This window comes from Camelus bactrianus, chromosome 2 (genome assembly GCF_048773025.1).
Source record: "Camelus bactrianus isolate YW-2024 breed Bactrian camel chromosome 2, ASM4877302v1, whole genome shotgun sequence".
Taxonomy (NCBI): domain Eukaryota; kingdom Metazoa; phylum Chordata; class Mammalia; order Artiodactyla; family Camelidae; genus Camelus; species Camelus bactrianus.
Window position 1 is genome coordinate 100,064,767 of NC_133540.1, and position 14,823 is coordinate 100,079,589.

A 14,823-nucleotide genomic window follows, 5' to 3' on the forward strand; every position below is an offset into this window, starting at 1 on the left:
CTGTATGCTCACACTCTTGGCTGCAGCTATATCAAACTCCTTCCAGGTCTTCAGTGTTCTACTTTCCTACCTTTTGGCCATCCAACATGTTACTCTTTCCGTCTCCCTGCTTCCTGTCTGATCTTTGCTTCTGTAGATCATACCTTGTATTTCCTATAACAGCTTATAGTACATTATCTCATAACTACTAGTTTAGTATCTGTTTTCTCCAACTAGACTTTGGAGGCTAGCTGAGGGAAGGTTTGTGCCTGACTTCGTCACCCTTGTGTGCTGTTACACCTCCAGTGCCTGGCACAGTCCATGGCCCATGGGGTGCTGAGGGCCTGAGGGCACTGCTACCAATGGGCCCAGGATACTGACATTCTGATAAAGCCAGACTATTTCTGTCCTTAATGCCTTGTGATCACTTCCCTCCGAATTCACTAAAATAAATTCTATTTAATAAAACCTAATTTGAGTTAATGACAAATGTTATAAATACAATAAGATGGGGCAACTGGCATTTGGAATAAGAAATACCACGTTAGCTGTAGTGGTCAAGGAGGGAAACCTAGAACAGAACTGGCATTTGGTAGGTGCTCAATAAATATTTGTTGAATGAATGAGCCCTAGTCAGTGAACATCTGGAGGAAGAGGGATGTAGGCAAAGGGAATAGCAAATATAAAGGCCCTGAGTTGGGAACATACTTTGACCCATTCAAGGGGCTGAAATCAGGCCAGTAGGTCTGGGGCCTAATGGATAAAGCTGAGATGTTGAGAGGTGAAGTTGTAGTTACAGGAATGCATCAAAGTGTATAAGCTTGTTGGCCAAAATAAGGAACTTAGTGTAATAGTAGCAGGAAGCATGGAAGGGTTTTGAGCATAAGAATGATATGATCTGCCAGCTTTATGGAATCAATCTAGTCTAAGCCATCAGTTCTTGCTTGGACTATGCAGTAGATTCTCACCCAGTCCTTGGATCTACTGTCTACAATGAGGTCAGGGTCATTTTTCAGTAATGCAAATCTGATCAGATCAGTCTGTTGCCCTTGAAAAAAAAGTCTACAATCCCTGATATGGGTTACCAGGCCTTGGATAATTGGACATAAGATGAGGGCAGTGTCAAAGTAGATCTTCATGCTCCACTCATACTTTGTAATTTCCTTGCAAATGTCTGAAGTTCTCTTTTCAGAACCCCCACCTACGATGCTACTCTGATCTAGACAGCTTTTACTCCATTCTTTTACTGGCTCATTCCTGCCCTTTTTTCCAGTCTCACTGTCAAATCCTCAGCTACCTGTGACCTCCACCCTCACACCGAGACCAGGTCAGGCGCTCTCCTCTCCCAGAGCCTCCTGTCTCTGCTTTTGTCACTCCTGTAAGCGCATGCTCAGTTCCAGCTTCCTTGCTAGATTGCTGGCTCGGGGAGCACAGGGCACTGGAGCTGCTCACAGCTGTGCCTGCAGCACCTCAGTGAGCACCCGGCCCACAGGAAGTGCTCAGATTCTGAAAGACAGGAGCAACAAAGAACTGCTTTCCAGCGCCAGGGGTCTACTTCAATATCCTTCTGTGTTTAGCTGCTTTCTCCTCTATTGAGATGAAGGTTAATGGATAATTTTGTTTAAGATGAGGTAATTGTTTGAAAAAGTTGTCGAGAGGAAAGATGACTGTTGAAACCTGGGTGAATAGTTCAATTAACAAACCTACCTTCATAGCTCATTAAGCTCACCACTGATGGGAGTCATTATTCCCTGCTGTGAAAACCTATGAGTCAGCTTGCTCTCTGTTTGAAATTAGTTGAAAATGTTTATTTATTTATTTTTTGTTATCATTGTATTTTTGTTGGAATACTGTAACTGCTATTGCAAACCGTGTGAGTAAGCTTAGCTTCCGGTACAAGCCACAGAGAAACCGTTTCTCTGACTTAAGTCACAAGATAATGGTATGCATTCACATCGCACCCTCAGACTCTTAATTGTATGCCTTCCACTTGATTGAAGCAGCACCATGATTCAACATTTAGCCATCTTTTAAAAATTAATGTTGTCTTTTTTATATTTCATTTGGTGATGAATATTTCCTGTTAGTTTCTAGCAGACTGCATTTGACATTTCATATGTGCCAAACCAAGGCAGCTTCTAAGATTTCACTCACAGTTGAGTAATTCTAGTGAATAAAGAGCCAGGAATTAACTGAAAGACCATATCTTCAGGTATAGAAGTCTCCTGAGACTTAAAAAAGCTAATTCTAGCAGGTTATTATTATATGTATATTGCTGGCCTGCAGTTTTCTTCATAGATGACAATTTGTCATAAAAGTTTGATTTTTAAGGATACAAGATAATCACTTTATCAAAAAAGGACATTCATTTAATATGTATTTGACATTTTATGTGATTACTGATAATACAGAAACTAATTACATCTCATAGTGATAAAATGGATCTTTTCATAGGACAAATATTCTACTTTTATGTCTTTCAAGGAAACAAATAAAATTGTGTTCCAGTAGCTACAGTTAAATGAAGTTTATCTCATTGGAAAATTTGACTTTAAAAACAGGAAAGGGTAGAAAATTGTTTAAAATATTCTGTAAGCTGTTGGGACTGTTCTTTTGTTAACTCTTTATTACTATCACTGGACTTGTGAAAAATAAAAAGGATTTTAATAAAAGAAGTAACAGCATAGGATGACTATCGTTCATTGAGTGTTGCAAAATTAATCAGATTCATCCACGTGAACTTGGAGAACTAGGGCATAAAGGAAACCATGAATATAGCTTGTTAGGGACCCAAGGAACCTCAGAAATTAGCATTCTCGTTTGAGCCTTTTATTTTGCAGAATAGTGTGGAATCATGGTTTCATAGTGGGATTTTGGAGTTCACAGGGACCTGGGTTCAAATCTTCATTTATTAGCTATGTGATTTGGGCAAATTATTTCATCTCTTTAAGAATCAGCTTTCTCACTTTTGAAGTGGGTCAATGATGCTTATCCTGGAGGGTTGTTCTTCAATGAGATAATATAGTCATATTGCCTATGACAGTGAGTTCTCAATAAATGAAAATAATAACATTAATGATATTTATAAGGAGATGTAAAGCCCCAGAAAGATGAACTGAATTACCCAAGGTCACAGAAACAGCCTATGGCACTTTGAATGTTAGTTCTAAACTCTAAACCTTGCCCTCCTTTTTATTAATAATCAGATGTTAGGCAAAGGGCTTCATTTTGTCTCAGTTTTATCAGTCATAAAATAGCTAGAGGCCATTTCTCCTTCTTTCTTTCCCGAGGATATAATGAACATCAAATAAGAGTTAATAATACCTCAGGGTAATTTAGACTTTAGTTTTTTGTCTTTTCAGTTATATAAATATGTATAGAATGATTTAAAATTCAGCAAAATCTTTTTAGAAACATTTAAAGAAGAAACTTGAATAAAAGTGGGACATGATTGGCATTGTATCACAGGGGACTGTCAGTGACTAACGGTGACCTCCAAGGGGTATAGTATGATATTTTTTAAAACAAAAACTGGGCAAAATCCTAAGAGGAAACTTTACCTGCATCTTGAGTTAATGTGGATCTACTTTACTCTTCACTCTGTTTCATTCTGTTCTTTATAGGCCCACATGTGAATTTAAAGAGGGAATAGAGGATGTATAAAGATTTGAAAAGAAAACTAACATGAAAAGTTTAAAATAATTGATATTCTACATCATGGGTTTGCCTTGATGATTTGCATTGTATAAGCATGGCATGGTATAGTAGAAAGATTGCTGGCTCAGAAACTGGTTGCTTGGGTCCTGGTTTTGCCATTTATAGATTGAAGGTAGTTAAGTAACTCAGTTGGCTTCTCTGAGGCTCTTTTTTTTTTTTTAAATACTCAAATGCAGCATTTACAAAAATCTTTATCATGGAAAATTTCAAAATTATACAGAAGAATAGAGAATATTATAATAGCTCCCCCCAGAGAGCCATCACTCAGATTCAGTAGTGATCAATTTATGGCCAACCTATTTTACCTGCAACTCCCCAACTTGGCTAGATTATTTTTTCCCCTTTTTTTTCATTTTTCAGTTTTATTAGGTAAAATTGTTATAACTTGACTGCACATATACAATGCATTGAATGTAAATACATACACACAATATACTGCATATATTTTAAAAATTTACATATATGTACTGTTCATTGTTTCTAAGAACGTTTAGAGCTTTAGCTTTTTAAACTTACATAGTTATCAAAGGAATAAAGCCAACCACAAAAGAAGAATTAATTCAAAAAGATAACATACACCCTGCTATTAACAGCAACATTATTTATAATTGCCAAGATATGGAAACATCGTAAGTGCACATCAATAGATGAATAGATAAAGAAGATGCAGTATATATAATGGAATACAACTCACCCATAAGAAAGAAGGATATTTTGCCATTTGCAGCTTTTCATTCACTTTTTTTTTCCACTTCAAAAACCAGAATTTTATAACTGGCATAAACGTTTCCATTGCATCAAAAACAACAAAATACCTAGAAATAAACTTAACCAAGGAGGTTACCTATATTCTGAAAACTGTAAAACATTGATGAAGGAAATTGAAGATGATACAAAGAAATGGAAAGATATCTTGTGCTCTTCGATTGGAAGAATCAACATTATCAAATGGCCATACTACCCAATCAATCTACAGATCCAAAGCAACTCCTGTGTCAAAGTACTCACAACATTTTTCACAGAACTAGAAAAAACAATTCCAAAATTTATATAGAATCATAAAAGACACTGAACTGCCAAAGCAATCTTTTGTAGGTTTTTTTCTTCTTCTTCTTCTTTTTATTCTTTTTGTTCTCTTTTCTTATGGTTTGATGACTAGAGAAGTTCCTTTAACATTTGTTGTAAAGCTGGTTTGGTGGTGCTGAATTCTTCTAGCTTTTGTTTATCTTTGAAGCTTTTGATCTCTCCATCAAATCTGAATGAAAGCCTTGCTGGATAGAGTATTTCTGGTTGTAGGTTTTTCCCTTTCATCACTTTAAATATATTGTGCCACTCCCTTCTGGCCTGCAGAGTTTCTGCTGAAAAATCAACTGATAACCTTATGTGAGTTCCCTTGTATGTTATTTGTTGTTTTTCTCTTGCTAATTTTAATATTTTCTCCTTATCGTTAATTGTCAATTTGATGACTACGTGCCTACGTGTGTTCCTCTTTGGGTTAATCCTGTGTGGAACTCTCTGCGCTTCTTGGACTTGGGTGACTATTTCCTTTCCTAAGTTGGGGAAGTTTTCAGTAATTATCTTTTCAAAAATTTCCTTAGGTTATTTCTCTCTCTCTTCTCTTTTTGGGACCCCTATAGTGCGAATATTAGTGTACTTCTGAGGCTCTTTAAATTGAGGCAGTGATAGTGGCTTAGCTCATGAGGTGAGAATCATGTGAGATCTAAGAAATTATTTTGTAAATTCTGAAATGTTTCCAGAATGGAATGTAGGGATATTATTCAAGAGTATTTTTTAATATTACATTTCATTTACCTTTTAAAAACTCTTCCTTAAGTTGGCCATGAAGAAAAGAAATAAACTGGTTTTGGGTGGGCCCAATTATTAAAAAGATGTTCAGCTGTTCCAGAATTTAATAGAAAAGACTAAGCAAGACAAAGTTGGTTTACAGTAGAGCACAAAGGGTTTAGATTAGGTGTAAATAGTATCTAAAAGCAGTTTGACTTGTTTGAGACCATAGCGTTTTTCTCAAGCATACTATAAAATTCTCTTCAGATGCCTTCAAAACTAGAAATAGATTTTCATCTGTTTGTGTTGGGTTAGGTGGTATCCTGCTGAAGACGTAAAGATGACTAACATTACTTCTGATGTTCACTTCTACCCAGAAGTTGTACATCCACTTTATAAGGCAGTCTGGAAACTTAGCACCTGAACTCTTCATAAAAGTAACAATTGTAGTTTTAAAAAAACCAGAATTTCAATATTGTTAAATTGATGAAGTAAGCAGCTAGCATCAAAGTCATTTCTTAAAAATCTTTGTATGAAGACTTCAGCTCCCCATAGCTTTGAGTCTCTAATCTGTAGCAAAGCCTCTTATTTTATTCCTGAAAATCAAAATTCTTTACATCAAACCATCATATATCGAGGGATTGCTTGAGTTAGAATTTCCCATGTATTTCATAATGAATTCTGCATTATATATTGTTGACCTTTTCCTACCAAAAAATGAAGCTACTGACAGCGGTTATCCATATGTGCATGTAAGTACATGGAAGAGACTAATGTACTTCTAAAACAGCCTTCCCTCTATATCTTATGAGAAGATTCTGACCATTGATTTTTTTATTACTAATACTACTGCTGCCACTACTGCCATGCTGATTGGGCACTTATGTGCCAAGATTGTTCTAGGTGCTCTAGATTTACGAGCACATTCACTTCTCATAACAATACACTGAATATGTCCTGTTACCATCCCCAGATAACAGAGGAGGAAACGTGTATTGAGAGGCTAAGTAACTCTCCCCAGGGACACAGAGCCAGCAAGTGGCACAACCAGAACCTTCATTGCTGGGTTCCAGAACCCATGCTTCTCCCAGTCTACACTGCTACGACCACTAGTCCACGACACTGGCCCTGTTGTGATAGCCCTCTGTGCACTGCTTATTCCCTCATTAGGAAAACTGAGAGTTTGTACAGTTGGAGAGGGTAAAGAATTATGTAAAATACACTATCATGATTCTAGTGTGGATTTCAATGACATTTTTCTTGACTTACAAAATTGGATATCAGGAATTGACGTCATGTGAGACTTCAGTAGTGTGAAATGTCTATTGGATCAACTTTTATAAGCGTATTAGAGAAAGGCAGCAATTAACTCCTGTACTCGGCTCAGATGCTGATAGAGGAGTGCGTGTGTAAAACACCAAGCAGCAGTAAGAGTGACTTGGTGAGGAAGTGGGCGCAGGACACAGCTCTGCTGCCAGTTCTGCCAGTTAGTACAACTTTGATCTTCTTCAGTGCTGGTTATTCAGAGAACCAGAATTAGTTCATGAATGTTAGCTTGGTAAACTTAAAATGACCATGTGTGATGTAGGGTATGGTGTGTTTAGGAAACTGGGATGGAAAGTGGACATTAGCAACTGTCACATCTAGACATTCAGAATTGTTTATATCAACAAAACAATTTTCATGACCTGGTTCTGCATCAGTGTTAGACACCATAGAAGCTATGTATTTCTTCTAAATGTTTTAATAGAAAAGAGGCAGAGAGTACAAGCCCCACGTGACTTCGGTATTGGTGCACAAGTCAGGATTATATGAAAAATTACTCAATGTAATTAAGTGGGTTTATTTAATAAATTACCAGCCCTTGAACATATTAAATTTTGAGCCAGTCTCTTCCATAGCAGTAGTAATGATAGTAACAACCAGAACAGCAACCATACAACTGCTCATATTTACAGTGAATTGAGAAAGTGCTTTATGTATAATAAGCATCGTTTTATTTAACCCTCATGACCACCCTGTGAGGTGGTCACTACGTTACTTCCATCTCACAGATGAGGAAATAGAGGAAAAGAGAGGATTGGTTACATGCATGAGGTTACAGAACTAATGAACATTGTTCATTCAATATTTCTTGAGTATAATGGGCCTGGCACTGTTGTAGGTAGTGGGGAATTAGCAATGAGTATTAAAAAAGAAGTCTCTGCTTTCGTAGAAGGACCTTACCTTCTATGAGGGAGTTAGACAACAAACAGATAAACATGGAAACAAAATAAATCAGATGGTAATGAGGATTATTCAGGACAGTAACACCCCATAAGGGGGAAAGGGTGTGCTAGGATAAGGTGCTGAGATGGGCTGTCATCACTTTTACATGGGTAGTAAGAAGGGACCTCCTGGATAAAATGACATGTCAGCAGACACCTGAAGAGAGAGAGGGATATTTGTAGGAAGAGCATTCCTGGTAAAGGAAGGCAAGAGGTCCCTGTGCTTGGAGTGCCCAAAGAGGATTGGAGAGGCCAGGTCGCTGCTGTGGTGAAGGGAGAATGGTTGGAGTTTGAGCCCAGATTTATCTGACCCCAGAGCCCACATTTTAACCATTACACTAATCTGATGGGGCAACCACAGCATTACCTGACCTGCTGTGATCTTGGAGTCACTCTGTGTTATTCTCATGGGAAAGAGGAGGGCAGTAAAGTTCTACTTTAGAGGTTCTGTGTGTAGAATTGAGAGTATAGGAGAAGTCCCCGTGGTTTGGGGCGCTTTGGAGATAAAAGTAGGGAATGATTGTGGATCATAAATTTGGGAAATTGGGAGGAGTGTAACTCCCCTGCTCACAATTCTTTGGTGGTTCTCCATTGCCTTCAAAGCCTTATAGAAATTAAGTAACTCTCCTAAAGCCCCATAGCAAATAGACCTTGTTTTTAAAAAAATTCATTTTATATTGTAGTATAATTGATATACACTACTGTGTTAGTTTCAGGTGTATGGCAAAGTGATTCAGTTATATATATATATTTTCAGGTTATTTTCCTCATAGGTTATTACAAGATATTGAATATTGATCCCCATGTTACACAGCAACTCCTTGTTGCATATCTATTTTATATATAGTAGTAATATATGTGTAATTATACATGAGTACTAAGTAATAGTAATATGTATCTGTTAATCTCATGCTCCTAATTTATTCCTCCCTCCTTTCCCTTTCCCCTTTGGTAACCATAAATTTGTTTGCTATGTCCATGAGTCTGTGTCTGTTGTATAAATAGACTTATTTGTATTATTTTTTAGATTCCCCATAGAAATGCAGACCTAGTTTTGAAAGATGATAAAGACTTTGTTTGTGACTGCTGAGCTGTGCTACCCTTCTGAGAATGTGAAATCAATCACACCCTCTCTGGCTTCCCATCGCCTGCAGACCCAAGACTATGAGCCTTGGCAAGGAATGCAGGGCCCTCCTAGAGTAGCTTCCACCTTCTCTTTGGCACTCACTTCTGCTGCCCTTCCCCTTGCACCTTAGCCTGGAGCAAAACAGTGCTCCTTAGTATTATGTCCCTAGACCTTGCACCTTCTGAAATGTTCTTCCTCTTGTCTTGTGACTAAGATTTCCTATCTTTTGTGAAGACTTTCCTTACCATTCTCTTTCCTAGTTTGAGTTATACCTTCTTCCCTTGGCTGCTTTGGTATCTGTGTACTTGCTCGTCATTTCCAGTAGAGATCATTCTCTGGGTCCCTCCCCTCCCAGCCAGGATTGGAGCCCCTCCTCTGGGCTATCAGAGAAATCTATGCTAGCATTGACCATGCTCTTACCACACATTTGTTGTTGTTGTTGTTAATTTCTTTGCTTATATGTTTGCCTCTTCTTCCAGACAATAAATTATTGAAATCGTGTGCCTTTTTTTTTTTTCTATATGCCAACCACTGAGAATAGAGCTTGGCATGTAGTTTACATGCTCACTTAAATTAAACTTAAAATATTAATTTTCATATTAATGATGACAGTTTTGATCAGATCAAAATAAGTGAAATATGTTGAGCAGTGATGTTAGTTCAACTCAGAAAAAATAGATTATAATAAAAACAACTACTTAGCTAATGAAAGGTTATTATGTGCCAGACGTTAAATTCATTCTGAAGTACATTATTCCATTATTCCAAATCAAATTCAAACATTAAAGGTATACTTTATTAGGTTTGATTTTAAAGCTAAACTTAATATCTTGTTAGATACAACTTTTAAGACTAAACGTTTAAAAATGCATTGATTTTCAAACTATCGCTAACTGGATAGTGGGAGATGTTACTGGGGCTTTAAGTGGAGGAAAATATCCTTAAAAAAGGGACACAAGTCATCTTTGTTCCTTTATACTCAGTTTGTAAAACGTCACTACAGATGTGTATACTTGGCTCCATGCAGAGCTCTTCCGGAAAGAACACTGTACTCATTGATAACTGGGATGTGGCATGTTGCGTGAGACAGAGGGCTGTTGGAGAAGTGAGCCCAGATGAGACCATGCATAATGCAGTGCTTCGTGCTGTTATCAACGGTTAATTGTAAAGGCTTCAGCAGTGCCTTCCTTCCAACCTACGGCCCAAAGTGGGCTACTTAAGGCCATGGTTACTTAGCCTAATTCCTGATATTCATTCACTAGGAAACCTACTCATTAGGAATTCTATTGAGTAATTTTTGAATGGGAATTCTCATTGCAGGTTGCTTTGTATTTCTCAGACAAGTATATTATCTAAGACTCATATGCTTTTAATCAGTGATACATCATTTCTGGATGTGTATTTAATTTATGGCTTATATAACATTTATATATTACTCTAGCAATGTTCAATCATATTCTGAAATACTTTTTTTCTTTTCTTTTTTTCTTTTCTAACAGTGTTCTCTCTGATGAGAATTTTTTTTTAATCTTTTATTTAAAAATTGAAGTATAGTTTATAATGTGTCAATTTCTGGTACACAGCATAATGTTTCAGTCATACATGTACGTACATATATTTCTTTTCATGTTCTTTTTCATTATAAGTTACTATGAGATATTAAGTACAGTTCCTTGTGCTATGCAGTATATGAAATACTTTTAAAAGCAAATTCTCAAAAAAATTTATTGTACAGTTTTCCCACACTTCTCGTAGCATTGTTTAGCTCCTCTGCCTATCCCTTTTTTTGGCTTGATTTTATTGTCTCCTTAATATCTTAATATTTTGTGCTGATTAAAGTGGATTAGCTATTCTTTATTTAACCCTATAACTTAGAATCTGTCAGTAGGAAAGATTACGTTCATGCTCAAAAAAGATAAATTTAAGAAATTATTTTGCTTGCCATCCTTTTCATTATCTAGTAGAAATGTACTCTGAAGCTCTTTTTGTGGTTTTATTGCAGTGACCCCGCAGCTAAAACCCTGTGGGAAGCTTTATTGAACACCAGGCACAAAGAGGCAGTGATGGAAGTCCGGAGACATCTAGTGGAAGCAGCAAGCAGAGAAAACCTGCCAATCAAGATGAGTATGGGTAAGTTACGGCTTCACCGGGATAGGCAGTGACTGCCAGCTCTGAGGAAGTTCATTTAAGCCTGCTCTGAATTGTGGGTCAACCTAACCAGCATGGCATCGAAGTAAAAGTATTAAAGACATTTGTCAACTGTTGAAAGAGTAGGGAAGGAATTTGTACCCATGCCCTCGGGGCTCAGCCATGACCTCTTTTCTTAGGCTCAACTTTGGGAAGCCCGGGAGAGTCCTCGCTTATAGAGTCCTTCTGTTAGTTATTTGATCTAGAACTATCAAAATTGGTCTGAACTCCCTCCCCTTCATTCTATTCCACTCCTCCTCCCTACTCTTATGTTTTCTTAACCCCCTTTCCCCACCTGTGGATAAAAGATCTTTATTGGTTTTGAATTGATGAATGAAGGACTATGTTGACAAATCAGTTGAGCAGATGGACGTGTTGTATCCCAGCCCCTCACCCTTAGAGTGGTCTGCTGATTGTCTGGTCACACCAGTGTTACCCCTTCTTCACCAGGGCATCACATACATCATTTTTCTCATTTCTCTTTTTTTTTTTTTCACATGTGGCTTTGTCTTCAGTATTAAGAAGAATGGGTCTGCAGGAATATAAGCTTTAAATGGCTTTTTTCTTTTGATTAAAAAGTCAGAGAACTAATGTTTTGATTTGAGAAAAGGAATCTGGTGTTTTGGTTTTTAAAATTACATAATTTTATTAATATGGAAATATTTAAATATGAATATTGAATCTGGTGAATAGGAAGAATTTATTTCTGGAATCTTATAAAAGTTTATCTATTTTAAACGTTAGATTTCTTTTATAATCTACTGTTAGGTATCCAATAATTATGAGTACATTTTACTAGATGAGGAAATTTTTCTTGGCTGAGATTCCTAGCCCAAGTTCCTAATTACTTGTGAGTACAAAAAAACCCCAAAAAACTGTCAAGTTACTAGAAGAACAAAATTTTGGAAGTAAAAGAATGTGGATGAGCCTAGAAGGAAAAAAGTTACAGAGTCATAATATGAAAAAAATCGTAACTTTCAGTGTGTTAGGTGATAATATATGAGGACTTTAAGGAACATGAAGGATGATAAGAAAAGTGAAAATAACTAAAATTTATTGAGCACTTACAATGTGCCAGGTCTTCTTCTAAGTATTTACATGAGTTATCTTACTTAATCTTCAGGGTAATTCTATGAGACAGGTACTGTGAGTATCCCATTTTTCAGATAAAGAAACTGGAATAGAGAAAAATTAAATTGTCCGAAGCTGTACATCTGCTAAATCTAGAGTTCTGATGTAAGAAAATATGCTCTTTATTTATAAAATCATCCTAATTCCATACAACCATTGCCAGAAGTCCTTCATGTTGTTTTCGAATAGAAATAAAGTTGTTACTTTGAGACCACCCAGACATTTGACTATAGTTCTAGTTTCTCTTACCTTCTCTCTCTCTCTCTCTTTTTCTCCCTCCCTGCATTCACTTCCTTCTTTTCTTTTTTCTTTCCTTTCTACAGTTCTAGGTGCACATTAATAACAAGTGTGTTTACCTTAAGAAGTTCCTTATCCATGAATATGTTGAAATAAGAACTAATTCATATTGTGCATAAAGAAAAGTAGGAATGCACAAAGGGTCTGGTGATAAGGTTAATTTATATTGCATTTCAGTGATAAAACCTTATGATGCTGTCACAGAGCATAAATCAATTTTTATTGCTCAGTGCAGGACTCCTGAAAGATCAACACACTTTACATTTCTAAAGGTCTGTATCTTTTAAAAATAATCAGAGACAGAAGAGAAAAAAAAAGTGGGTAACCCCATAAGGAATTCAATTTAAATATTTGAGTTTTCTGTCGACCAAAAAAAATTTAGATAAGATGGTTTGATTTATCCCCTAACTCCAGACATGGGGGAGGGTGAGGAGAGAAAAAAGAAGAAGGAAAGAATCAGACAATTGTTAGCAAACTTTTGTTGTATGAAGGACCGAAAAGATTGGCCCAGATCACACTCTATCCATGTGCCAACTGTAATTTAGTAAAAGATAACGCACTGTGGCTATTTATTTCTGCTTCATATCACGGGTCAGAATTTCTGGCATGTCTCATTTCTGTATGCTAACAGATACATAACCATGAACAGTAAGGAAAAGAGCTGGAATTTAAACATAATAAAATATTGATATTTGAAAACTGCTTATCGTAAAAAAAAAATAATGTTCTGATATCCTAGATGGCTGGAATGCTTTTTCTAGCAGCATTTAAAACTATGAAATGTACTTTAAACTATGCACTGTTCTCTCAACCCCTGCTATAAATTCTACTGAAGCACACATTTTTTTCTGACTGGAATAGAGCCTTCTGGTATTTTTGAGACATTAAGCAGATATTTTAATTCTAGATTGAAGATTTTTTTATATTTAAATTCACTGGGAGGGATCCCATGATTGAAACCTCAGATCTTAAATATGAAATTTCCTAGTAAAAGGTAAGTTCATATTAAAATATCGTGAGCACCAAGAGAAATAAACATCATTCTCTTAGGGGAGAAAAGTTTAACTGCTGAAAGAAAGAACAAAATTCATTTTATCATTTCCCATATAAACATATGCCTTCTTTCCCAGAGCTTGTTATTAAATTGTCAGTTAGCTAAATAGATATGTTCCAGAAAAGTGATTTTTTAAAACATTGTAAACTGAACTGTATTTTTCCCACTGGCATTTCATCATGAAAAAATGTATTCTGAAAGTGAAAAATAGACTCTAAGAAACCCATCTGTCTGGACCCAAAATGTTGACTCACAGAAGAAGTGAGTAGAGGGTGCCCATCTCAGTCTCTTCATTTTACAGAGAATCTGTTCCTCTGGACTAACCCTGTGGTTTGGGATTTTCACCAGTTTGTCCCGTATCTCTCTGCAGAATGGCCATAATGGCTGGCAGAAAGATCCTGTTTGGGCTGAAGTGAAACAGATCTCTTTATGACACTGTCCTTTGTTTTGCAGCCAGGTTTCTTGAAAGAGTATTCTATGCTTGACACCTCTATTTCTTTATTATTTTCTTGCTAATTAATCTAGCGTAGTCTGGCTCCTGACACTTTTTTGCGGAAAGTCTCCTAGACTGCTATATGTAAGCATTTCTCTCAGGCCTCAGTTCTTTTTCAGTTCTTTGCAGTATTCACTACCAGACCATCACTACTTTCTTATACATCTCTCTAGGTTTTCTGTGACCTTAGACTCTCCGAATTGTGATGGAGTGTAAAGTCGGTTACACATGAAGGACAATCACAGTTCTGTCACTTTTTAGCCAGATTTCAATTTATTTATCTGTAAAAACAGTGAAAATACCCATTTCCTGGAATTTTGAAGGAGAAAGAAACTCCGAGCAGAGCGAAGGTTATGATTATCAAGCAAACTGGAGCAGATGCGCTGCAGTTATGTTCTATCTGTGGGAAAATCTATGTGGGAACCATATTATAGGAAGGTTGTTTGATGAGAGTAAAATCAGAACAAATCAAGTTAGATGATTTCCCCCTTTCTGGGAAATGTACTAATTCATTCTTTCCACTTAATTTATCTTTTATAGTCTTTATACTGAATGTCTCCCTTTTGATAACATACTCTTTAAGCAAAATTCTAAATAGTTTTTCCATTTTCAGCTTAGTTATGATTACATTCTATTGACTCTTCCTTGACTCTGTTCACCTCCCCAAATCACCTTGGCGGTATTTGGGATTCCCAAACCCCTGTGGTCACACTTGCACAGGAAAATCTCTTGAGTTACATTTCCAGATGATGATCTGATCCATTATGTTACACAGCTTCTTGCCTTA

The 14,823-nt window shown here is 36.6% G+C and overlaps 1 protein-coding gene across 2 annotated transcripts in view; it reads left to right on the forward strand.

Moving 5' to 3' along the window:
- Positions 1-14,823, forward strand: part of SCFD2 (sec1 family domain containing 2) — a 359,971-nt gene that overhangs the window by 35,032 nt on the left and 310,116 nt on the right. For both annotated transcript variants that reach the window (XM_045525023.2, XM_010966085.3), the window contains exon 3: positions 10,877-11,004. In XM_045525023.2, coding sequence (XP_045380979.2) covers positions 10,877-11,004 — 128 coding nt within the window. The remainder of the gene's footprint in view (positions 1-10,876; positions 11,005-14,823) is intronic.